Below are 27135 nucleotides of genomic sequence, written 5' to 3' on the forward strand. Positions count from 1 at the left end.
CTTTTTTTAGTAGCTCTAGGAAACATTGAAAATGAGCAGATACCACTTCATTCCACTTTTTAAAGTGTAAATGCTTTTTTTTTTTTTGAATTTAATAATTTTTAACCTGCTTGGCAATTTCTAGAGTGGTAGTTCTCATATGTTTTCATCTCAGGATCTCTTTATAATCTCAAAAATGAAGAACTCAAAGAATATTTATTTATATAGACTATATTAAAATTTGTATTTATTTTAAAATAGTAATTACTTGCATATAAACGTAATAGTTTTTATTAAAAACTATCTTGTTTTCAAAAAATCAGTGAAAAGAATGACATTGTTTTAAATTTACACAACTCTGTATTAACTTGCTCATGTCTGCTTCTGCATTATAGTACATGTAGTCCAATATAGCATAGGAGCACATTATAACTACTCAAAACAAACTGAATCAATCTCTTAAAAAGCAAATATTTACACCCTTAACCTAGTACCTTAGGGAATTATAGAAAATACAAAAATATACTATCACACATTCTATTAATCATTATATCAATAACAGGTTGTATAGTTTCTGGAAAATACCACTGTGCCTTCATGAGAGAATGAGGGTGAAAAAGGCATGTATTACCTCAATGTTACCATAAAAACGCTTTGCCTTCCTGGAACCTTTAAAAGGATCCTATAGTGTTCTATGAACCATACTCTAAGAATCACTGCCCTAGAGTGCAATAAAAGTTTTATTTTAGAAACTGGAGTGCTTTTTTTAAAAAAAAATCTTTAATTGTCCCATTCCAGTTAAATTCTTCCTCAGTTTTATATCAGGTTAACAAAGAACTTTTTAATTCTTTAGTAAGGTTTGTATGAAAGAAAGAAGATAAAACTGTTTAAATTGTAGGGTTTCTTGGGGAAATACTTGGAAAATATACATGTTGACCTTAAAATAAGTTGGGCAAGATCAGTTTTGATTTGGTGCTCCATATCAAAAAGACTCATTCTAAGGACTTGGTCCTTAAAGAATCATCTTCTCTTTTATATTCCCATTTCAACTGTGTATTTGGTAAATGTTTAAAGAAATAAGTATGTGTTGATGACTGTGGTTATCTGTTGTGGATGTATGTTAGAACCTGGAAATACATTGTAAGAAGACAGCACAGTTTGCAGAGACAAACTTCAGCAATATATGTTGGCTCCTTGTTGTATAGTTCAGTTGTTTTGTTAAAATATTAGGGAAAATTGATATATTTTAAAAATGTATTTCCAGAATGGAAGAGCAGCCTGTTTACTCCTACTTGGAAAATGTTCTTTCTAAAATGAATATATAAACTCCAGGAGCATATTGATGATAAGATTGCTTTGTTAATGGATTTGCTGCAAAATCCCAACGCCTCACCCACTGGGATGTCTCTAAGACATTATGACTCTGGAGAAAGACTTTCAAATGGAGAAAGATAAACTCAACATAAACAATGTACTGCAGATATTTATTACATATTTATTACAAAGCCAAAACCCAAATATGTTTATAAAAAGCAAGGTTTTAATGTCATCATCTTACTTACATGAAGTGATCTCAGTGTTCATTATTCCTATACTTGTACTGTATACTGAGAGTTAACATGATACAGTCCTAAATTATTTTTGCTAGTCATATTTTAACTCATAAGTTTATGTATACTTCTGTGTTATATTTCTAAATGTTAAGTAATTTTTAATATAATTCATTAGTTTATATAGTATATGTTTGATTTAAGTACTGTTTTGATTTATATGAAGAACTTATTTTATAGTTTTAGGGGTATAAAAAAATGGTTAGAGTGTTTTTTTTTTTTTTTTCTAATTTACTGTTCTTGGAAAACTAGCTACTTAAGCTGGAAGTTTTACTTTCAGATCACCAAGTTAAATTTTATATTGTTTATTTCAGATAAAAAATTAGATGTGATCTTTGGCATCTATAAAATCAGTTTACATCGGAGCCATTAATTTTACAGTCTGTCACATTGTAACAGTAGGTTAAGAAAGTGAATATCAGAACTGGCCTATTCCTTGTTAGGATTATTACTTTGGAGTTAGTGTATGATATAAAATGGGAGCATTCATCTAGTTTTATCTCAATAAACCCAGAAAGTATAAGGAAGTCTGTTTTGTTCGTTGTTTTGTTGGGGTTTGGTTTTGTTTTGTTTTGTTTTGTTTTGTTTTGAGCTGATATAGATTCTTTTTTTTCCAAGCCCTTTCCTGATACATTTGAAGTGTGAAATGCTGAGGCTCCCCACTGAACCCCAAAAATTAATGGAAGGGAAATAAGACCAGAAAAGATAAAAGACTTAGAATTAAGTGATTCAAAACAGTACTTATATCTCACAAGAGCAAAAATATACCTGTGGAATGGAATTCAGAACTCCATGAAAGAGAGCTGGGGTCCAGAGAGCTGATGTCACACAGCCTGTGGCATGAATGTTAGAGCTGGCCCATTCTACCAACTCTGGCTAAGCCTGAGCTTCCAAAAGTGATCTGAGCTGTTCAACCTTGGCACTTAATTACTGCTAGCAGAGATAATTATGTCCCTCTTTCTCAGATTACAGGCTTGAGAAATTCTGAATATCCCATACCCTAAAGGTTTTTTTCTTAACTTTATTGTTACAATTGGCCTTCATCCAGCTCTAGATGGTTGAACTGTAGTAAGTATGCTTACCTATCAGATTGGTTATTCTCTCCTGGCTCACTGTTCCCTAATTCAGAGTGTTAGATTAAACAAATTACTTATTCCAAACAAATTGGGTTTCCTGGGATAATTTGGTATTTACAAGGAAAAATGGCAGAGGCAGGCCTATGGTCTACTAGGAAGACAGAATGACGGACATGGGGCTCCTGGATAAGCTGGCTCCTGGTCTGTACAGGCCCCTTCCCATCTCTGAGCCCTAGCAAGGGTTTAGCTGGAAGCATCAATAATATCCTTAACCCCTGAGATTACCCAGTTGTCAGTGGGAAAACTTAAAACTGTTTTTCCCAAAATACTTATCACTTATGAAATAGATTTACATATTCTCAGTATTGTTAGACAAAATTTTTAAACTATCTTAGTTTCATAAAATAATTTTAAACCTAATGTACAGTGAGGGGTGATTTCTGACTCTCTGAGTGAACATATTTCAGGGGTCCAGGTGGTGGGAAGTAAAGCCATCAGCTCCAGGGTAGGCCTGTGGTCATTTCCAGCTACACATCATGCCTGTGAGAGGGAAACAGTCTTCCCACTGTCTGTCATTCTGACTTCCTTCCCTTTGGAGTTTGCATTTAAGTCCTTTTTTTTTTTTTTTTTTTTTTTGAGACAGAGTCTCTCTCTGTCACCCCGGCTGGAGTGCAGTCATATGATCTTGGCTCACTGCAACCTCTGCCTCCTGGATTCAAGCAATTCTCCTGCCTCAGCCTCCCGAGTAGCTGGGACTACAGGCACATGCCACCACGCCTGGCTAAATTTTGTATTTTTAGTAGAGACAGGGTTTCATTCACCTTGTAACCTTGTTAGCCAGAATGGTCTCAATCTCCTGACCTCATGATCCACCTTCCTTGGCCTCCCAAAGTGCTGGAATTACAGGCATGAGCCACTGTGTCTGATCTTAAATCCATTTTTATCGATAAACAAACCCTTTTGCTTACCTGGGCCAGCTTAGGAACCTAAGCCTATCTGGAAAGATTTGCTTGCAGTTTGCATGTATAAGGATCTGTGTTTGGGGTTCACTCCTCCTCTACTAATGGAAGTATGCTGAGGTTGCTTAGTGGCTGTGTGGGGAGGGAGGCCATGTTCTGCTTTCCTGCACTTTCTCCATAGGTGTGGCAAAGATGTTTGATCTCAGAACGAAGATCATGATCGGCATTGGAATCAGCTTACTGGTTGCCGCGATTGTGCTCTTATGTGTTGTGCTCTGTCTTTACTTCAAAATAGCCAAGGCACTAAAGTGAGTCACATGGGGGAAAGCGAATCATACCTCCTTAAATGGAATATGTGGACTCCCTATTTTAGCAAGATCATTCCTTGCTGCTGTGCCATACCCCTGGGTAAGGTCAAGAAGAACAAGCAGCTTTAAAAAGGCAGAAATGGCAGCGGAGTGTAAAATATTTTCCCTTCTGCCTTGGGTTTGTAGAATGTTCTCAGCTTAGGGCTATGAGTGTCAGTACTGCTTGTCTGTCACTGGACCTCACTGAATTTACCATCAGGTGTTTAATTCAGCGCTTTGGCCAAGCCTCCCTTTGCTCAGCTCCTTGGCTAGTGCCTCCCTGAGTTCAGCACCTTGGCCAATACCTTCCCGGGCACTGTAGGCTGAACTCTAGGGGAGGCTGCGTGAGTGAGCCTCTGCCTTGTGCTCGCGCGGAGCGAGGACAGGGTGAATTGATCTCCTCTTGCCTGAGTTTGGAGCTTTCACTGTTTTCTTTCATTGCTGGTAGCCTTGAGAACAAGGAGCTGGACCTTTAGGACTCTGGGACAGCTGACCTGTGTAAATATCCTGGGAGACAGCAGAAAACGGAATGTAGGTTGAACAAAAGACAGTTTGGGAAGAAGACTCTTCAAGTACCAGATTGATTGGTTGTCAGATACAGTTGTGTCTCCATTCCAGGGAGTTCGCAATGACACATCCCAGATCCTGGGGCACAGCTGAACTCAGCACCTTCCCGTCATTCCTGCATCTCGGGGGCCTGCAGTAACCAGCTGGGTTACCTTGCTTGCAATTCACTTACCCTTACTTTTGTCACCTGAGTTTACATTTATAGCAATTGTAAGAGAGGAAGGGATTCAAGAGGAACTTGGGATGGGAGCAAGCTTTAATTTAGGACTGGTGTTCATGTTTGATTGGCTTCAGCACTAAACTTCCCAGATAACCCCCAACAGTTCTAACAAAAGGACTGAGAAGAAAAATTCTAAGCCTGTGCTTTGTGTGTGTCTTTTCTCAAGAGCTGCAAAGGAATCTGGTCACAACTCAGACAAGGTGTTGTACACCAAGAACAGCCAGGCCAAAACCATGGCCACGGAGTCTTGTCCCGCCCGGCAGTGCTGTGAAGGATGCAGAATGTATGCCGATTTTGATTCCCTGCCACCTTGCTGTTGTGATATACATGAGGGCCTCTGACTTGGGAAAGGTGGGCACAAAATCTTCATGAGCAATATTTCTTTCTTAGTATAACATTTTATTATGCAAATCAAGTTCTAGAGTATTTACACGCTATTATGTACAGTGTTATTTTCTGTACTTCTGAATAAATGTGCAATATTGGAAATAATCCTCTTCCTCCAGTATTTTTGTTAGTTATAAACATCGCTTATTTAAATATGTGTATTATCCACTTTGGGATTTGAGATCACTAGCTGGTAATATTACACTGCAGTAAAATAAAGTTAGAAAATAAAAACGCCCAGCACATCTCCCACCCTGCAAGGAAAATGCGTATCGATAGGGCATTTCCAGTGTCAGCCTCGGCTGATGTTACCCAGCTGAAGTAGCTTATTCTGCTCTCCTGAGCGCTTAGGTCATCGGCACCCAGCTCCTCCACCGCAGATAATGGTCCATTCATCTAAGACAGTGAGAGGAGCCAGGGGGGATGTCTCTTGCATTAAAGTCATCTAATCTGTGTAAAAGTAGGCCTGAGCTCAGTGGCCTCAAAGGCACATTTGGAAAACCAGATTCCTCCTGCTGCCGCCCCCAGATCATCAGAGCAGGTGCCTCCTTTGTGGATACGGTCACACTGATGTGCGCTGATCCAGCCATCATCTTCAACTATAACAGGGACTTGCAGTCAAAGACCAAAACCCAGACTTTCTGGACCACGGTGAGAAAGAAAAGGAACTGTTTATCTGAGGATAACAGGTAAGCATGACGGGGAATGTGAGCCCCCTTTAATTATCAGGCCCAGAGAGGCATTGAAATGAAAGAGTAGTCATGTCTCACTGCCTCACCCCATCTTGAGCTAAATAATTACCTCACGAAGCCACTTGCTATGTGGGCTCCAGACTGATGCCAAGAAGCCATAAAAAGCCATACGCTGGACATGAGAACTCATATCCCATAATCCAACACTGTAGAGCCAATCGCTAACCTATGTTATCTCTGTAAACCAGTGAGAATTCCTGTTAAACAGCTCTGTATTAGCCACTCCTGATCCCCTTTGCCTTTTTCTTTTTTTCTTTTTTTTGAGACAGTCTTACTCTGTCTCTCAGGCTAGAGTGCAGTGGCACAATCTCAGCTTACTGCAAGCTCCAACTATTCTCCTGTCTCAGCCTCCTGAGTAGCTGGGATTACAGGCATGTGCCACGATGCCCAGCTAATTTTTGTATATTTGGTAGAGACAGGGTTTCACCATGTTGGCCAGGCTGGTCTCAAACTCCTGACCGCAAATGACCCACCCACCTTGGCTTCCCAAAGTGCTGGGATTACAGGCATTGAGCCACCACACCTGGCCCCCTTTGCCTTTAAAAACCTACTAGTAACAGGCCGAGCAGAGCACTTCCCAAGGCAACCTGGAAGTGTGTCCTGGCTGGTCCTCATCCTTGGCCCAAATAACCTCTCTATGTTAATTTCCCTTTAGTTTCTTTTTTTTCTAGGCCAAGTATAGCAACAGGCAGCAGGAAGCCTCCCTTTCCTCTTCTGCTCCCAGCTGCCTTCTGTTCTGGCTCCTTCCCCTGAGCCTCCTGGAAAATTCTTTCAAGCAGGAGAAAGATGTAACCACCCTGTGCACTCCTCTCATGAACTAAACGGTTGCTTGTGAACACCACATGTAGACAATATAAAGAATTATTCCAGCCTGGGTAACATAGAGAGGCCCTGTCTCTAACAAAAATAAAAACTAAAAAAACTTAGCTGGTTATGGTGGTGCATACTTGTAGTCCAGCTTCTCAGGGGCTGAGGTGGATGACCTGAGCCCTGGGGTCAAGGCTTCAGTGAGCTGTGGTCACACCATTGCACTCCAGTCTGGGTAACAGAGGAAGGCCCCGTCTCAAAAAAAAAAAAAAAAAAGGAATAAGAATTATATTAACTAGTAACAGTTGGTTACCTACTAAAGGAGTAAACAGGAAAACAGGAATAGCGAATGAAACAAACAGCTGTCATCCAGGCGATGGGGTGGTGAACAAAGATAGAATTAAGCATCTGGGGGGCCACCTGCTGGCTGAGCTCCAGGGCTCTGGGCAGAGTGTGTGGCAGTGTCAGGGATCTTCAGGACCTTAGTGCTGGGGAAACAGGCCAGAAGAGGCCAGGCCCAGCAGCTCCAGAGGAGCCGCCCGCCCTTGGAGCCAAGCGACTCCCTGGAGGCAGCCCTGAGACCCCCTCCTGGAAGTGACCTCTTACCCTCGAGTTTCTGGGCACTGTCTCCATCCTTTGACGCTGATATACTTTTGTAACCAGCAAGCTCTGAGCAGAAAGAGCACCCATGAGTCCCCTCTTACCCCACCCAGTGGGGGATCCAGGCACGTGGGCAACTATGCCTGGTGCAGGCATTGGAGGGGAGCCATGAGGGCGGTCTGTGGGACAAGGGTCTTCAGGATGTCCCCATTAGCAAGAGGGCAGAGCACCACACGTGGGCTTTAGAGCCCTACAGGCTCAGTTCCCATCCTGATTTGGCCTTCACAAGTGGGGACTTGCAAAGGTAACAGGGAAGAAACAGTGAGATGGTGACCCCACAGCACCCCATGATCCACAGGAAGTTGCCAAGGGCCTAAAGGTGGCTTCCCTCACCCCCACCCCATCCCACCCCACCCCACAGAGTATGGCCATGTAACTCACACTCAGTGCGGACAGATCAGGGATGTTGGAGATCCTGGTCATGGGAGACGGAGAGGGGTTCAGAGGGAGAGCCCTGGGTGGGGGTGGTTATTTGTGAACACAGCTGTGAGTAAGCAGCACTTAGTAATCAGAAGAGTCCCCTCTCAAATGCCTGTACCCTGCTCACTCACCCCAGGACGCCCAGTCCTACTTCATCCACAGCCAGCCTAAGCAGACAGGAATGGAGCAGAGCTGGGCAGGGGTCTTGGAGAATGTCCAAGCTCCTCCTGAGCATCACATTCCGGCATCTCAGGTGCTGCCTTTCCCTTGCAGCATCAGGTGTGGGTCCAACAAGGAATGGATCCCCTGGGTCACAGCATAGGACTGTGTTCTCCCCAGGGAGGCATCGTGGGCTGGGCTGCAGCACAGTCAGAACAATACAGAGGAGCTGGCAGTAGCCAGAGGATATCCCCGCAGGAGACACAGCCTACACCAGCGTCAAACCTCCACAGAGCTGCACAGAGGTTCTTCAAAAAGTAGCCAATGCTGGCACTGTCCACTCGAAATGTTCCACCTGAACGTAGAGTGAAACCCAGATGCCTCATTGGTCCTACAGGTCCTTCCGCATCCGACCTTCACCTGCTCCCCTCCATCCTCCCTCCCAGCTCACTCTTCCACTCACATCCACCGGGCTGTTCTTTCTTCCCTAATACTGTAGGTGTGCCCAGCCCCTCCCTGCCTAAGGGCCTTTGCACTTGCCCTCTCTTTTGCCTAAAATGCAACCCCTGAGCTCAGATCACACATGAATGCCTCCCTCTTATCTTTCTTTGCTCAGACTGCATCTCTCAAGACTCACTCCCTACCTCCCACCCTTATATTTCCTCCCTTCCCCAAGGCAGCCACTATCTATTAATAGAACAGGTCACCCTGTCTTATTGTAGTCAGAGCTCCTCTCACTATTTGAATTCTTCATTTATTTTTGTTTTTTAACTCTCCATTTAGAATACAAGATTATGTCTCTCATGTTCAATTCTGTATTGCTCAGGACCCAGAACATTACATAATTTGCTAAATAAATGAAAATGAAAAGAGAGCAGCCCCACCCTCCCCAATACACACATTTTCCCTTCCTAGTCTCATCATGGACACCAGGATTTTCTCCTCTTGGCCGCAAAACACAGTGCCCAAGGCACCAAGCTAACTGCTCCAGCCTCTCCAGATAGAATCTGTTAGAAATCTCTGCAAGGGAACAAGGATCTCCACTCCCTTTTCCTCCTCACGCTCTGCCCCCTCTCCTCACCGCTCAGACATCTGGCAGAGCATCTGAGTGACTACAGGGTAAACAAACCGGACATCAATAACTTAAGCATACCCTGAGATAACCCTGTGTGGCAGATGCACCTGAATGTGTTCAGAAGTAGTGAATCCAGGAGTGGTTAGCCCTGAGATTCATTTCTTGTCTGTGAGGAACATCTGAGCCCCGATCCCATCCTATGGAATGTAGGCCAAACAGGAGACCAAGGCCATTTTGGGTTAAGTGAAGGCTGCCAGGTGGAGACTGCTAGGGGGAGGGTGCTAAGTGAAATTGCCACATGAACTGCCTGCTCTTTGCCAGCAGTTGCGACTTTCCTTCCCAGCCCATCTCCACTGGGCCATGCAATTATTCTGTCCAGCCCACACTGAACTCTGTCCCCTGTATGTAGTCCATAATAAAATCCCATGTCTCAGTTTCTGGCTCTGAGTCTCTTCTTTGGCCTCTTGAGCCGGATGAGATTGGAGTTGACAGGCATTCGGCAGGACAGTGACCCAGCTGGACCCAGTTGGCCCAGGTGCCACATCTCTACCTTGCCCTACTGATCCTCTGGCCTCCCACAGGCCTCCCTTCCCAGGCCAGAGGCCCAAAGGCCTTAGATGTCACTGAGGCCTCAAATGTCAAAGGCCTCAAATGCCAGTTCATGATTGGCAGGAACAGCGCAAAGGTCCAGCTCCCTGTCATTTCCACAGCAATTTTCTCATTGCCTGCGGGGTGCCAGCTGCTGGAGATCCCCACAAAGAGCTGCCACTGGGGGCAACCCTTCTAGGAAGGAGCTGAAGAGAGGGAATTCTCACTGTGGGGACTGCTAGGAAACTAGTCGTGGAGCTGCTCTCTTCTCACACAAATCTACTCTTTGTGTGGCTGGAACTGACATTTCCCTGGAGGTGTCCAGACAGCTGATGAAACACAGAGCCTACAAAAGCTGCCAGTCCTTAAGGCTGCCAGCCCCTGACAAGATGGAATTTGTAAGGAGGCTCATGCCTTTGGCCCTTTTAATTGTCTCCTGATTGGCAGAGTTGATGTTGATGGAGGCTGAAGGGAAAACATATTTTTTTGTCAAAATACTGCCCTTTAAAAGGTGCTTGCTAGAGGTTTTAGAACTTTTTGAGTGCTCTGCTGGCCCCAGGGTGGAAAAAAAATAACTCTTAAATATTATTAGTTGAAGATTAAGTTAGTGTCAAGTTCATTCTGGTGATACTGCAATACATATAAAATATAAAAAGCACATGGAATTTAACCAGGTAATCTTACTTCTAAACACTTAGCCTCAGGAAACAACTATAAGTGTCCAAAGATGTATGTGCAAGCATGCACATTATACTATATTAATAAATGTAACAAACAACAAAAGTCTCCATTTTTTACCATGAATCTTATGGTAAAGACATACAAAGAACTGTGTGGATTTTAGTTTTTAAAGGACACTGATCCAGGAGAAGGAAACGGAGAAAGATGGCTGCCAGTCCTTAAAGCTGTCCAGTCCCTGGCCAAGATGGAGCTTATAAGGAGGGTCATGCCTTCGGCCCTTTTAATTGTCTCCTGACTGATGAAGGCTGAAGGTAAAACAAACATCCTCCCCACAGGAACACCAAACTGAACAACTATCGACACCAAAAAAGCACCTTAATAAAAACCAAAAACCGCCAGGCATGGTGGCTCAGGCCTGTAATCCCAGCACTTTGGGAGGCTGAAGTGGGCAGATCACCTGAGGTCGGGAGTTTGCGAGCAGCCTGACCAGCATGGAGAAATCCTATCTCTACTAAAAATACAAAATTAGCGTGTTGTGGTGGCGCACGCCTGTAATCCCAGCTACTTGGGAGGCTGAGGCAGGAGAATTGCTTGAACTCGAGAGGCGGAGGTTGTGGTGAGCCGAGATTACACCATTGCACTCCAGCCTAGACAACAAGAGCGAAACTCCGTCCCAAAAAAACAAACAAACAAACAAACAAAAAGTTGAGTGATCACAGTAACTGTTTTTAACTTCATATCACTGAAAGAGGCACAGAAGAGGATGGGAAAGACAGTCTTGAATTGCCAACACCACTCACCTCCCTCATCCCCTGGCAGTGGCTAAATGACATGGAGGAAAAAAAAAATCTGTGCACTTGGTGAGAGGGAGAGTGCAGTGACTGTGGGACTTTGCATTGAAACTCAGTGCTTCTCTGTCACGGCAGAGAGAAACGCCAGGCAGAACTCAGCCGGCGCCCATGGAAGGAGCATTTAAACCAGTTACAGCCAGAGGGGAATCACCTCTCCCAGTGGTTGGAACCTGAGTTATGGCAAGCCTGGACACTGCAGGCTGAAGTGCTCAGGGTCCTAAATAAACTTGAAACGGGGTCTAGACCACAAGGACTGTAATTCCTGGGCAAGTCCAACTATATGGAATTCAGGACACAGGAAAACCATGGAGATGGTAAAGACAGCAGTGGCTACCAGAGGTTGGGGGGTTAGGAGGAATGAGTAAGCGGAGCACAGAGGATTTTTAGGGCAGTGAAACTAATCTGTGGGATACGATAATGGTGGATACACGTCATTATACATCTGTCCAAACTCATAGACTGTACAACACTAAGAATGAATCCTATGTGAACTATTGACTTTGGGTGATAATGACATCAATCTAGGCTCGTCAGTTGTAATAGATGTACCATTCTAGTGAGAATGTTGATAGTAGAGGAGGTTATGCATGCGTGAGGATAGGGAACATATAAGAATTCTCTAGCTTCTCTCAATTTTGCTGTGAAACTAAAATGGCTTTTCAAAAGCCTTAATTCAAAAACTTGAATTTATTAATTTCTATAAACACATTCACTACAAAGACTTGCATAATACATCTTTAAGTTTGAAAATAGTTGAACATTTGTGTCAATATGGAAACATCCTAGCAAATACTGTTTTTCAATTTCAAAGAAGGAAACTAATTTCCCTGTTAATCAAGTATGTTTTGACAACTATGAAAAATGCTGACCCTTAATAAATGACCCTGCATGGCTCCTTAACTGTAACCCTTTTTTTTTTTTTGGTAGAGACAGGACCTCACTATGTATACCCAGGCTGGATTCAAACTCCCTGCCTCAAGTGATCCTTCTGCCTCAGCCTCCCAAAGTGTTTTTAAGATTATAAGCATGAGCCACCATGCTGAGCCAGACTGTAATACTTTAATTTCACAAGTTTTCTGCCTCCCACTGGGAAGCCAAACTAAATCAGCCATTTGAAATAGAAATACTTTTAGGGGCCAGGTACAGTGGCTTGTATCTGTAATCCCAACACTTTGGGAGGCGAGGTAGGTAGACTGAGGTCAGGAATTCAAGACCAGCGTGGCCAACACAATGAGACCCCATCTCTACAAAAAATACAAAAATTAGCCAGGTGTGGTGGTATGCTACTTGGGCGGCTGAGGTAGGAGAATTGCTTGAACACAAGAGGCGGAAATTGCAGTGAGCCGAGATCACGCCATTGCACTTCAGCCTGGATGACAGAGTGAAACTGTCTCAAAAAAAAAAAAAAAACAAAAAAAACTTTTAGGAATATTTTGTCTTTGATTTTTAATATAAACACTAAGCTAATTCAAATAACAGTTCCTCTATGTTATGCTGACATTGTTCCAAATAACAAATGCATAAAATCTGTAGAGAAATCACAAATTTATCAAATTCCAAATTGCCAAATATGACTTTTTCTTGCTTCCCAATTATTTTATCATAAAATATATGCAGAAGGAACTCAGAATTGTCCTTTCAACTGTCTTTTCCTATCTTCATTCATAATCCCTGCTTAGAATACAGTAATTGCTACTACATCATAGTGAGGCATTCTGTGACTCAAGGAACAGACCACAACTACCAGAAGATGCAGGACTATCAACTAACAGACTCAAACTTAAGTGAGACAGACTTCTTAATGAGAAAGGAGATACTATCTTATATCTACAGGTATTGATCGACTTACGACCTATGTAACTTATGACCATTCGACTTTATGACCACAATGGCTAGCCACGACTGCTCCGCATCTGGCAGCGCAAATGTTGCCCAGCTGGGCATACGACAGTGCGGACCAGCTTCCGGCAGCACTACCATCTCCGCGTGCACCATTTCAACTGTTATCCCAGACTCGGTACAGCAATTTGTGTTTTGTGTCTTGGATATTTTTCATCAAACCCCTCCCAAGATGTCTACCAAGAGGAAATTGTCTTTGTCTACCAGCTGTACTGGTAATGCAGTGTTTTACTTAAACCTGATGAATGTAAAAATAAGAAACAAAATGGTGTAGAGATGATACAAATGGCATAAAATCAACAAAATTATGATATATAACAATAATGAAAGAAAATTATGACAAAATATGACTTAAAGATTTTTATAACATCATTTCACAGTACTGTACATATAGTGTACTCAACCTACAACCAAATCGTGTTACGACTGGTCTGTCGGAACCAATCGTGGTCGTAAGTCGAGCACTAGCTGTATACAAACTGTCCCATAAATACTGGCTCTTCAAGGAATAAGAAAAGGGATATGCAAATCCTGACATTACTATGGTCACAGTTCCATATACTGTGTTTGTTCCATATACTGTGTCACCTTTGTAGTATGATAAAAATGAACAAACAGCATACAAATCAGCCTTCCTTTTGTTACCAACAAAGCTGGTCCTCCAAAAGATGGGGTCTTTTCCTTCTGGGTGTCACAAAGCCAATACCTGAAACTAAAAGTGAGTGACAAACAGTGCAGGTTTTATTCAATGGCCACAGAATTGAGAAGCCGGAGCATGGCTCACAGATCAGCCTCTCAACTAATGAGGAGTGAGGGAGTTAAAATATAATTTATCTAATAAAGCTGTTGCATATTAAAGCAAAGGGAGGAATATTCATGTATTTTTCAGAAATGGGCAGCAAGCTTGCTAAAACGAGAGTGCTGCCTTTCTTTTTGTCCTTTCATGGCTTCTTCTGGTCATTGTCATGGCGACTGTCAACTGTCATGGCACTAGTGGGAGTGTCATTTAGCACAGAAATAAGATTATAATAAGGCTGAGGTCTTTTTCAAGTCATCTGGTCAGGTATCCTAGCTGTTATCAGTCTCCACTGGTCTGGTTACAAAGGGAACTTTTTTCACAGGCATTCTCTTAAAGAGAAGCAGAATTAGGGCAGGGTAGAAATTCAGTTATGTTGCGCAGGCATTACATCAGTTAACACTTTTAAAGAACAAACATGCCAAAACATTAAAGGAGTATGAGATATCCTTTTTCTAAAAGATGAAACATTTGAAGCAAAGATTAGTTGAAAATAAAACAGTTCTACTAACTAAAGACAAGTAGTTTCCAGAGCAGGTATATTTATTTTTATATGCGAATATATCACCCTTCAACACATATACAATAGTTATAAAATCAGAAAACTAAGTCTACCAGAGAGAATTGCAATCTCTTGACTCACATGTGTTAATCCTTCCATGCGGAGCCTCAGTATTTCACACAATAAACATGCCAGAAAAGAATTCTGGGGAGAAAACCTGTATCAGCTCAAAAGAAGAGGTTTTCTTATACTGTCTGGGGTTACTGAGGTCAAACAAGATGACTGCCCCTGTTTTACAGGAAACATTAAATCCAAGTACTAATCCTAACAAGGACTAGGCTGGTTCTGATGTTTACTTTCCTACCTAGAGCTACTCTGTAATGAAACAAATAGTATTAACAGCCCAAGAGTGAACTAATTTTACACATCCCAAATATCATACCTTATTTATTATCTCAGATAAACAATACAAAATGTAAATCGATAATCTGAATTAAAGGCTCCAAGTCTGAAGTATCCAATTTCCCAAGATAATTAGAAAAAGAAAAAAAAAATCAAATACTCTAAGGATCATTTTTCATATTTCTAAGACTATAAAATATTTATATAAATAAAATTTATACTTAAACACATATACAATACAAACTAATGAACTATATTAGAAATCTTTAAGCATTTTAAACACAAGTATACATAAATTTCTGTAAGACTGAAAAATATGAGCAAAAGTAATTTGACTGTATCATATTAACTCAGTGTACAATACTGGATTTAAAATAACAAGTGTAGTAAAAATGAAAACTGAGGTCACTTTATATGAGACAACGATCCCTAAAAGGACATTAAATACTTGCTTTTCTTAAATATTTTTGGGTTTTGGCATTGTAATAAATATGTAAAAAATATCTGCAGTACACTGTTTTATGATGAGTGCTTATCTTTCGCCATTTGAAAGTCTTTCTCCAGAGTCATAATGTCTTAGAGGCATCCCAGTGGGCGGTGAGTTGGGATTTTGCAGCAAGTCCATTAACAAAGCAATCTTATCATCAATGTGTTCCTGGAGTTTATATATTCGCTGATCAATGTAATCCATAAGTTTCTTTTCCATCAGTTCCATATTTTTAGAAAGAATCTTTTCCAAGTAGGAAAAAACAGGTTGCTCTTCCATTCTAAAAACACATTTTGAAAAATATATAAATTTTCCCTAATATAACAAAAACAACCAAGCTTATAAAACAAGCAGCCAACATATATTGAGATTTGTCTCCACAACTCTGCTCTGTCTTCTTACAATGCATTTTCAGGTTCTAATACACATCCACAACAGGCAATCACTGCCCTAAATGCCCAACATATTATTGTTTAATTCTTTTTTAGTATACAATTGACCTAGAATATAAGAGTGAAAAGGAACCCTGAAAGAACAAGTCTTTAGAAAGTGTTGTTTTGCTTTGAGCTCCAAATCAAAACTAATCTTGCCCAGTTTTCTTCTAAAGTCAACATGTACATTTTCAAATACTTCCCCAAGCAACTCTATAAAGATTTTTCTTCCTTCATACAAACAACCTTACTGAACTACTGGAAGATTCTTTTATTAACCTGATATAAAAACACTTGAGAATTTAACTAGAATGGGAAAGCTAATAAATAAAAAGCACACCAATTTCTAATGCTCACAATAAACATTAGAACAGTAAGTCTCAGGCCAGGCACGGTAGCTCACACCTGTAATCCCAGCACTTTGGGAGGCGAGGTGAGTGGGTAACTTGAGGTCGGGAGTTTGAGACCAGCCTGGCCCACATGGTGAAACTCCATCTCTACTAAAAATACAAAAATTAGCAGGGTATGGTGGTGGGTGCCTGTAGTCCCAGCTACTTGGGTAGATCGATTGAACCCAGGAGACGAAGGCTGCAGTGAGCCGAGACTGAGTCACTGCACTCTAGTCTGAGTGATAGAACAAGACTCCATCTCAAAACAAGAAGAGTAACTCTCAGACTGTGGTCCACAAAACCCTGGAGTCTCCACGACTCTTTTGGAAATTCACTAAGATCACAAGTATGTTTATACTAAGATCTTATTTTACTTTTTCATCCTCATAATCATGAATTTTCCAGAGGCTACAAAATGTACATTATTGCTCTGATGACTGACAGAATTCGTACTTGTGTAGTTTTCTCTTTCCTAAAATTTCAATGGAGTAGAGATTTCGTGTAGAAATATATGCTTTTTCAGAGATTAATCCAGTCTGTTCTCAGTATTCCTACTGTGCTCTTACTAGCTATATTTGACTGTACATGCTATAATTCAGTATATATAAAAAACAGCCAAAAGCTATTACGTATTGATTCATGTACATTTAAAATAATACTATTCTCGATAAAATTTTAGGAAAGTCTGGCAGTTTTTTCACAAACACTGTTATTTATGTTAATACACAGTGGGTTTATTGTTTTAAAACAAATAAATATTTTTATGTAGCCTAGTTTATTGGGATCCTCAATTATTTTTAAGAGTGTAAAGACCAAAAGTCTGAGAACCACTACTCTAGAATACACGAGAGTTTTTTGTTTTTTGTTTGTTTGTTTTGGTTTTTTTTTTTTTTTGAGACAGAGTTTCACTCTTGTTACCCAGGCTGGAGTGCAATGGCGCGATCTTGGCTCACCACAACCTCCGCCTCCTGGGTTCAGGCAATTCTCCTGCCTCAGCCTCCTGAGTAGCTGGGATTATAGGCACGCGCCACCATGCCCAGCTAATTTTTTGTATTTTTAGTAGAGACGGGGTTTCACCATGTTGACCAGGTTGGTCTCGATCTCTCGACCTTGTGATCCACCCGCCTCGGCCTCCCAAAGTGCTGGGATTATAGGCTTGAGCCACCACGCCCGGCCTACACGAGAGTTTTTAAGAAACTCTTTATTTTGAAATAATTATGGATTCACAGGAAGTTGCAAAGATATTAGTTCCTCAGTACCCTTTATCCAATCCTGCCAATGGTCGCATCTTGTCTGCCTATAATCCAATATCAAAACCAGGAAATTGATATTAGTATAATGTGTGTGTGTAGTGCTATGTCATTTTATCACATGTACACATATGCATTTAAACACCACCATAATCAAGAGGCAGAACTATTCCTTCACTACAAATGATCTCCTTCCTCTACTCCTTTATTGTCATATCTACTTCCCTGAGGTCTTCTTTCCCTAATACCTGCTAACCATCAGTATGTTGTCCATCTCTACAATTTTATTATTTTGAGACTATTATATAAATGAGATCATACAGTATGTGACCTTTTAAGATTCTCTTTTGTCATTCAGCAAAATGCCTTTGAGAGACATCCAAGTTACTTTTTTTTTTTAAGTAAGAATTCTTCATTTATTTATTTATTTTTTATTGCATTTTAGGTTTTGGGGTACATGTGAACATGCAAGATTGTTGCATAGATACACACATGGCAGTGTGGTTTGCTGCCTTCCGTCCCCTCACCTGTATCTGTCATTTCTCCCCATGCTATCTCTTCCCACCTCCTCACCCCTCCGCCCCTCCCCATTTCCCCCCAACGGACCCCAGTGTGTAGTGCTCCCCTCCCTGTGTCCATGTGTTCTCATTGTTCAACACCCGCCTATGAGTGAGAATATATGGTGTTTGATTTTCTGCTCTTGTGTCAGTTTGCTGAGAATGATGGTTTCCAGGTTCACCCATGTCCCTACAAAGGACATGAACTCATCGTTTTTGATGGCTGCGTAATATACCATGGTGTATATGTACCACATTTTCCCTATCCAGTCTATCATCGTTGGGCATTTGGGTTGGTTCCAGGTCTTTGCTATTGTAAACAGTGCTGCAATGAACATTCGTGTGCACGTGTCCTTGTAGTAGAATGATTTATAATCCTTTGGATATATACCCAGTAATGGGATTGCTGGGTCAAATGGGATTTCTATTTTTAGGTCCTTGAGGAATTGCCACATTGTCTTTCACAATGGTTGAATTAATTTACATTCCCACCAACAGTGTAAAAGTGTTCCTATTTCTCCACATCCTCTCCAGCATCTGTTGTTTCCCGATTTTTTTAATGATCGCCATTCTTACTGGTGTGAGATGGTATCTCAATGTGGTTTTGATTTGCCTTTCTCTGATGACCAGTGATGATGAGCATTTTTTCATATGTTTGTTGGCCTCCTGTATGTCTTCTTTTGTAAAGTATCTGTTCATATCCTTCGCCCATTTTTGAATGGGCTTGTTTGTTTTTTTCTTGTAGATCTGCTTTGGTTCTTTGTAAATTCTGGATATCAGCCCCTTGTCAGATGGGTAGGCTGCAAAAATTTTTTCCCATTCTGTTGGTTGCCGATTCACTCTACTGACTGTTTCTTTTGCCGTGCAGAAGCTGTGGAGTTTGATTAGGTCCCATTTGTCTATTTTGGCTTTAAAGTCTATTTTATCAGAGATGAGAATTGCAACTCCTGCCTTTTTTTGCTCTCCATTTGCTTGGTAGATCTTCCTCCATCCCTTTATTTTGAGCCTTTGTGTATCCTTGCATGTAAGATGGGTTTCCTGGATACAGCACACTGATGGGTTTTGGCTTTTTATCCAATTTGCCAGTCTGTGTCTTTTGATTGGGGCATTTAGTCCATTTACATTTAGGGATAGTATTGTTATGTGTGAATTTGATGCTGTCATTTTGATGCTACCTGGCTGTTTTGTTGGTTAGTTGATGCAGATTCTTGATTGTGTTGATGCTCTTTTACCATTTGGTATGTTTTTGGAGTGGCTGGTACTGGTTGTTCCTTTATATGTGTAGAGCCTCTTTCAGGAGTTCTTGTAGAGCAGGTTTGGTGGTGATGAAATCTCTGAGTGCTTGCTTGTTCACAAAAGATTTTATTTTTCATTCACTTATGAAGCTTAGTTTGGCTGGATAGGAGATTCTGGGTTGAAAGTTCTTTTCTTTAAGGATGTTGAATATTGGCCCGCAATCTCTTCTGGCTTGTAGGGTTTCTGCTGAGAGATCTGCTGTGAGTCTAATGGGCTTCCCTTTGTGGGTAACCCGACCTTTCTCTCTGGCTGCCCTTAGCATTTTCTCTTTCATTTAGCCGACGGCTGGGTTGTAGACGGCATAGTTCAGCAGGATCCTCCTCATGCTCTCCACGTTGGGATTGTCGTCCCCTCGGAAGAACTGGTTGCTACGATCGGTCCGGACCACGTCTTTGTCCACGGTGAACTGCACGTTGCGCCAGAACGCTCTGTGCTCCTCGGGGGTCATGGAGAACTTCCTCCGCTGGATGTCAGAGTATTCCTTCCGCTTCTGCAGCCGCAGCGCCTCCCGCTCCTCCGATGTGGACTGGTGGCTGTAATAGCACAGCAGGAAGGGCCAGACCTCCCCCCGGATTGACACATCAATGCCGCCAAAGAAAATGGCCTTCCGAAGCTTGTACTCCTCCTCCACCTGGCCCAGCTTGTTCAGGTGGTTGAGCCAGGCAGAGACGTCCAGCCTCTTGTACATGCTCTCCTCCGGGTGGGTCTCAGAGGACGGCAGCTTGGGGCGGCGGATGGAAAACTGCATGCAGGTCTTTTCGGGGGCGACCTGGTCTTGGAGCTGCATCTCGGTGCAGTATTGCCACTGCTGGAACACGTCGGACAGCTTGTCCAGGCCTCCGTGGTGGAAGTGGAAGACCTTGTACTGGCTCTCCCTGCTGGCGATGACCAGCTGGCCACTGGTGCAGGCCTCATCGCTGAAGAAAAGGCGGAGGGAGCGCATGTGGCCCAGGTCCACGTGGAACACGCCACAGATCTGCTCCAGGGCGCACACTCGCTGTGGCTCGTCCCAGCGCGGGGTCTGCAGGAGGCCGTTGCTGTCCGGGAAGCGCAGGCTGGTGTCGGAGCTGGACGGGGGGCTGCTGTCGCTTTCCAGAAACACAGAGCCACGGTTCTCGGCCAGCGCTGCACTGATGGGTGAGAGGCAGAAGGGCGAGAAGAAGGCGTCCGAGTCCGAGTTGAAGGAGCTGTCCCTGCTCACGCCATCCGCGGACAGCTCCAGGGAGCCATCCTCCTCCCCGGCCTCAGGCCGCGGCTTCTGCCCCTCCTCGGCGCCGTCCTGCGAACTGACTGTCGACAAGATCCCGGAGGGGCTGCGGGCAGGCTGCGAGGCCAGCCGGGCACCGTCCACCCACAAGCCCTGCGCCAGCTTCTCCTCGTCCTCCGGCGCAGGGCTGGCCAGCACGCCGTCCGGCACGCTTGGGCCACCACCAGGATGTCCTCATCTTTGGGGGTCAGGGTGGGCCGCAGCTCCATGGGGGAGGGCTGGTGGGAGGCCCCCGAGCTCCGGGCACGCCGGGCCCGAGGGCGGGGCGCCTTGCGGACGGGGGAGCTCTCCGGCGTGATGTAGCGCAGGGCCTCCTCGTCCTGCCTCTGGATGCGAGAGTTGGGGACCCATGCCAGGATGAGGGTGGCTCCCAGCATCTCATCCTTCTCCATGTACAGGCACAGGTAACCTGGGTGGTGCTCCCCCAGCCCCTGCAGCCTCTCCGGGGGGTGCACGCAGACATTGTTCTTGGAGTAGATGATCTCGCCATCCAGGATGGAGGGGGACCCGCTGCCAGCCGGGGTGAGGGTCAGGAGGTCCGAGGCTTTGGAGGAGGCCCGGCGAAGGAGGCGGCCCAGAGACATTGCCGGGCAAGTGTTTCCATCCTCCGCACGCTTCGGCTCAGGCGGGGCACGTCAAAATCTGCCCGGGTCCCGCTGCCGGGGCCAGATTCGCGCCGGCTCTCAGCCGCCACCGTCGCTTCCGCCGCTGCCGCCGCCAGTTCCAAGTTACTTTTCACTGCTCATCAGCATTGCATGATATGGGTGTATCACAGTTTAACCATTGACCTAATAAGATATTTTAGTTGGGACTTTTGGGATATTACAAAGAAAGCTTCTATGAACAACTGTGTACAAGTTTCTGTGTGGACATGAGCTTTCATTTCTCTGTGATGCCCAGGAGTTTAATTGCCAGGTTGTATGGTAACTACATGTTTAGTTTTTAAGATATTGCCAAAATACTTTTTAGAGTGAGTACAAATCTTTTACTTTTTAGAATGGTACAAAATACTGTACCATTTCATATTCCTGCCAACAATGTATGAGATATCCTGTTCCCACACATCTTTGTCAGCATTTGACATCATTACTGTTTTTAAATTTTAGCCATCCCAGTAAGTTTATAGTGATATCTTGTGGTTTTAATATGCATTTCCCTAATAGTCGTGAAGTCAGTGTTGATCAACTTTCCATGTGCTTATTTGCTATTTGTTTATCCTGTCTGATGAAATGACTATTCTTTTGTCCGTATTCTAACTGGATTGTTAGGGTTTTTTTCTTTATTTTAAACATAGAGTTTTGAGAGTCTTTTTATGTATTTCAGATACAAGTCATTTGCTGGATTTGTAATTTGCAAATATTTTCTCCCAGTTTTATTTTAATTCCCTTAACAAGGTCTTTCACAAACAAAAGTTTTAAATTTTGATGGGGCCCAATTTATCAGGTTTTTATTTTATGGATCATGCTGTCGGTGGCACATCTGAGAACTCATTTCTTAGCCCTAGCTCCCCAGTTTCTCCCACAGATTTGAAAGACTTTGTAGTTTTACATCTTACATTTTAGTCCATAAGTAATTTTGTGTTAATTTTTGTATGAAGTATAAGGTTTAAATCACAATTCATTTTTTGCCTGTGGATATCCAACTGCTCCAGCACATGTTAAAAAAAACAATTCTACCTCTATTGAATTATTGTTACATCTCTGTCAAAAATCAATTGGTGTACTTGTGTAGAGCTATTTCTGTGCTATCCATCTATATGACTATCTCTCTGAAAATAACAGTCTTGAATACTGTGGCTATGTGACTTGAAATCAAGTAGTGATTTCTCTTACTTTATTATTTTTCAATTTTTTTCTAGTTCCTTTATCTTTCCATTTTAAAAAATTCTCCATTTCTAAATTTTAGAATCATCTCATTTATATTTATAAAAAATCATGCTCAACTTTTCATAGGAATTGCATTAAATTTATATATCAACTAGAAGAGAATGACATTTTTACTATGTTGTGTCTAAATCAATGGATAAGGTTATGCCTCTCCAGTTTTTAGGCCTTCTTTCATCATTAGTTTATGATTTTCAGTTCACATATCCTGCATATATTTTGTTAAGTTTATAAACTTTTTCATATACTTTATAAGTATTTTTACAGATTTATATATTTTACATATATTTACATGTATTTTTCTGTATTTTAATTTTGGGGGGCAATCTAGTTTGGTGTCAGGTTAATACTGACTTCATAAAATGAGTTGGAAAGTCTTCCCTCCTCTTCTAGTTTTCAGGAGCATGTAAAATTAGTGTTATTTAAATGTTCAGTAGAAATCTCCAGTGGAGACATCTGGACATGGATATTTCTTTTTCAAGAGCTTTCAAATAATGAATTAAATATTTTTAGTTGTTATAGGACTATTCTATTATTTATTTCATATTAGCTGATTTTGGTAGTTTGTGGTTTTGGGGAAATTAATCCATTTCTCCTAAGTTGCCAAATTTTGAGCATAAAGTTGTTTGTAATACTCCCTCCCTTATTATCTCTTAAATGGCCTTAGGATCAGCAGTGACATCTCAGTACATTCCAGATACTGATGTTTACATCTTCTTTCTTTTTATCTTTTGATAGTCTTGTTAGAAGTTTATCAATTTTATTGAAATTTTCAAAGAACTGGCTTTTGGCTTCATGGATTTTATTTGCTTGTTTTCAGTTACATTGATTTCTGTTCTTTATTATTGCCTTCTTTCTGCTTGCTTTTAGCTCAGTTTGGTTGGCTTTAAAATTATACATTAAATCTTTTTAATGGTTATAGAACTATTCTGATTATTCTATTTTTGTTGAGTTGTAGTTTTATGCTATTGAGAACGATCCCCTTTTCTAATGTAACCATTTAGTGCTATAAATACTTATCAGCACTTCTTTAGCTGCATCCCACAAATTTTAATGTGTTGTATTTTCATTCATTTATGTGTGTATTACTTTTAATTTCTGCCAAGACTTTTTCTTGAACCATAAATTTAAGTGTGCTGTGTAATTCCCAAGTATCTGGAAATTCTGTTGTCTTTTATTGATTTCTAGTTAGATTAATTTCTGGTCAGAAAACATACATTGTCTTATTTCATTCCTCTTCAATTTGGTCAGATTTGCTATATATAATCTATTTTTGCAAATCTTCCATAGATGCTTGAAAAAAATGTATATTCTGCTATCGTTGGTACAGTTCTCTATGAATGTCAACTCAATCCTGTTGGTTGTTGGTGCTGTTTAGTTACAAAATAATCCAACTACCTCATTTTCAAATGAAATCTCTTAGTCTAAAAAAGATTAAACAGTGTGGCAACATGTTTAAGCCAAAACCACACCTAGAGTCCTGAATTTCCAGTCTAGAACACCATTTAACACACTATATCTACTTAAGCAATTAGGAACATACTACTAAATACTTAGCTACGTCTTAATCAAATATGTACTGCCAAAATAAGAGATTAAGAAATTGGGGATAATAGCTTGTAAACTACAAATAATCATTATCCGAATATAGTTTTTTAATAATGCAGGAATTTTCCTAGACCAAACATAATCTTTAAGGAAACTGTCACAATGACATGCTTAACATACCCAAGCACAAAACGGTACAAACACATTAAAAACAACATAGAGATTATGATTCCCACAGCTCCTTTTCATTCATGCAAATCACTTTCTATTTCCCACTGTGAGCTAATACTTGCGACCCTTCCACAAAATGCCTGAGAAGTGTGCAAAACCTCCAGTTACAGAGGCTTCTTTCAAAGTGATCCATTCTACTCTGTAGTTCTCCCCTTTAAGTACATTAATGGCAAAATGTGAAAGCTGCTAAAATTTTCTCCGGAAACAAATTTCAGGCAGTACTCATTGAGACAAATCTGTTTCCTTTCATCTGATTCTCCAACCTACCAAATCAAAACTTCTTATGCCTTAAAATAATACTTACCCAACACCAAGAATGTGTTCACCATGCTTGGTGAAGTTTTCCTGACATTCGGTCTTACTTCCCACACGGAGACGGTTAACTTGACTACATAAATTCTGGAGAAAAGGCAGCAACTCAGAGTTAGGTATATTTGAGTTGTCACTTGCTTTCTTTGGTAAGAAACAAGACATTGCATTTTTAAGATCATTTTCAAGAGGGGAATGGTTTTGAGGCACAATTTTACACTCATCAAGCTTTGTAGAATTCTCTCCACCAGGTAGCTGTGAACTTTTTTCAATGTAAGTTTGTAAGTTTTCAGTCACGTTCCCAGATGTCAATCCAGTTCTAAAAGGAAAAGGTGTGGAGGATGACTTGTCTAAGGATCCTAAGGTAGCTGAGGATTGTAGTCCAAGCATGTGCTTGTATCCAGTATTGGCCAACACCGAATGAAGCTGCTCTCCAATGGGACTACAATTCTAAACAAAGCAAACAACTAAATGTTAATATTAATAATACTGACAGCTAACTTTTGGAGTAATTACTATGAGTCAGGCACATATATTGTTTCATTTGATCCTCAAAAGATCCTTATGAAGTAGGCTACTATTACTATACCAACATTAAGTTGAGGAGATCAAGGCTAAAGATATCTAGCCAAGGTAACCAGCCAGTAAGTGGCAGAATTGGGACATGAACACAGGCCACTTAACTCCACAGTCATGACTTTCAATCATTTCACTGTAGCTTTTCCCAAAAGATTAAATAAATACTAGTATGAATAGTCAAATTGCACTGACACATTTTAATGTTTCCACTACAAATGTCTGTTTAATTTATAATAAAATGTACTACTCTCAACTGAGTCACAAGAACTGATACATTTCTTAAAATTCAATTATATTATTCCCAACTGTCAAAATATGGTAAGTTATTCATGTTTACCTAGTCATATTTTTTTGCAATGAATTTTTCCTGGAAACTACACAGATTGTTGCACTATTTAAAGTTAGATGCTCTATGGGTACATTTGTGACAAATTCTTTTTTTTAAGACGGAGTTTCACCCTTGTTATCCAGGCTGGAGGGCAATGGGGTGATCTCGGCTCGCCACAACCTCCACCTCCCAGGTTCAAGCAATTCTCCTGCCTCAGCCTCCCAAGTACCTGGGATTACAGGCAGGTGCCACCATGCCTGGCTAATTTTTTGTACTTAAGTGTGACATTTTCAATGACTGAAATGAGCTACTTCTGGCTGTGTTTGCTTTAAGAATTTCCAAGATAATGAGAGTTACGTTTTGCAACCTTGTTTCAACTGTTTATGCAGTATTATTTCCTGAGAAGATTCTGGCTTATCTTGAAAGGATGATTACAATATCTCCCTTTTACATTCTTTAATTTTTCCATTAGATTAAAAACAAACAAACAAACAAACAAACAAACAAACAAACAAAACCTCTAGCCTAACTAAGTCTTAAGGCATATGGCTCTACCCTAAATTCAAAACATAAAAGTCTACTATATATTCTTATCAGGGGATATCATCCCACACTTATGGCTGTTCAACAGCTGGTGAAACACAGACTGAAAAAGCAATATGCAAATTAGCTGAAAAGCTCAGTTGATATAGATATTCTAAAACGTTATTACTAGACTAAACCAGAACAACATGCATTTATTCAACAAATATTTACCAGAAATCTACTCTGTGTTAGGTATTGTTTTAAGCACTGGATAACAGCAGTGAACAAAATAAATTAAAATCCCTGACCTCACAGAGCTTATATGACAGGGGAGCAAAGAGACACAAACTACAAAAGGAAAAAGGGGAAAGAAAACAAAGTGAGAGAAAGAAAAAGACAGAAAAAGAGAAAAAGTGAAGGAAGAAAGGAGAGAAAGAAAAGAAAGAAAAAGTGTACCATGAAGTGGAGATGGTGATAAATAATTGAGCGAAAAATAGAGCAGGAAAGAGGAGTAACAAGGGCCAGAGAAGCTGGGGGAAGATTTGTAATGTCAGGTCCCCATCTAACTTTTTACTGAATGGCACTTTGGAAAAGTGCTCTTAATAGAGAAATGTTAACCTATTTTAAGTGTATCTTGTTTCATAAAATGCAAGTTTTGAATAAATCTGAATATTTTAATATTCCTGGAACAATATGAATTATATATAATTATAAAATGTTAACACTGGACAATTCCCCATAAGCTCAAAGAAGTTTTATTCAGTCATAACAGAAAGCCCCTTTATCTTTCTATGACACTTCAAAACAAAATGTACAATGGCAAACTGACAAACCTACACTAAAAGTAATAATATTTACACTACAGTCAATGTCAAAAATATGGGTGAACATTAAGTGGGCAGAACATTTAAACAGAAAAATCTAAATATAAAGGTATTTGCTATGTAAATTTTTCTTTTCTGACATATAATATTCTGTTTATAGGAATTCACTGATTATAAAAATCAGTCATTGGTTAAAATGTAAAATAGTACAGCAGTGATGAAAAGCAGTATGCAGTCAACTCAAAAAATTAAAAACAGAACTACCATATGACCTAACAATCCCACTTCTGAGCATATATCCAAAAGAATTAAAATCAGGATCTCAAAAAGATTTGCACTCCCATGTTCATTGCAGCAGTACTCACAACAGCCAAGATACAGAAACAACCAAAATGTCTATTGACTGATGGATTAATCAAGAAAATGAAATATCATTGAATATCATACAATGAAATACCATTCAGCCTTTGAGAAGAAGAATATTTTGTCATGTG

General features: G+C 41.0%; 2 protein-coding genes and 1 pseudogene across 3 annotated transcripts in view; 1 reads left to right on the top strand and 2 right to left on the bottom strand.

Annotated features, from left to right (window-relative positions):
• Positions 1–2838: 2838 nt before the first annotated feature.
• FAM24A (family with sequence similarity 24 member A) lies at positions 2839–5250 on the top strand. The gene is made up of 3 exons (XM_074381584.1): positions 2839–2866; positions 3806–3932; positions 4925–5250. The coding sequence occupies exons 1-3, from the start codon at positions 2839–2841 to the stop codon at positions 5097–5099; spliced, it is 330 nt and encodes a 109-aa protein (XP_074237685.1). The 3' UTR covers positions 5100–5250.
• A 2489-nt stretch (positions 5251–7739) lies between these two features.
• The window catches only part of C12H10orf88 (chromosome 12 C10orf88 homolog), a 31729-nt gene continuing 12333 nt past the window's right edge, over positions 7740–27135 (bottom strand). The window contains exons 5-6 of the mRNA XM_003922128.4: positions 24381–24835; positions 7740–15504 (exon numbers count right to left, since the gene is read on the bottom strand). Of these exons, the coding sequence (XP_003922177.3) occupies positions 15270–15504; positions 24381–24835 (690 nt within the window). The 3' untranslated portion in view covers positions 7740–15269. The remainder of the gene's footprint in view (positions 15505–24380; positions 24836–27135) is intronic.
• Positions 17925–24374, bottom strand: LOC101028774 (TBC1 domain family member 16 pseudogene; annotated as a pseudogene). Its single transcript, XR_012512957.1, has one exon. The product of XR_012512957.1 is annotated as a TBC1 domain family member 16 pseudogene (transcript).

This window comes from Saimiri boliviensis, chromosome 12, assembly GCF_048565385.1.
Source record: "Saimiri boliviensis isolate mSaiBol1 chromosome 12, mSaiBol1.pri, whole genome shotgun sequence".
Lineage (NCBI taxonomy): Eukaryota > Metazoa > Chordata > Mammalia > Primates > Cebidae > Saimiri > Saimiri boliviensis.

Bases quoted from the DNA above. Each gene is read 5' to 3' on its own strand.
- FAM24A (XM_074381584.1), top strand. From the start codon at position 2,839: ATGGGGCTCCTGGATAAGCTGGCTCCTG. The intron at 2,867-3,805 runs GTCTGTACAGGC...CTTTCTCCATAG, and splicing joins CCTGGATAAGCTGGCTCCTG to GTGTGGCAAAGATGTTTGAT. The intron at 3,933-4,924 runs GTGAGTCACATG...TCTTTTCTCAAG, and splicing joins AAAATAGCCAAGGCACTAAA to AGCTGCAAAGGAATCTGGTC.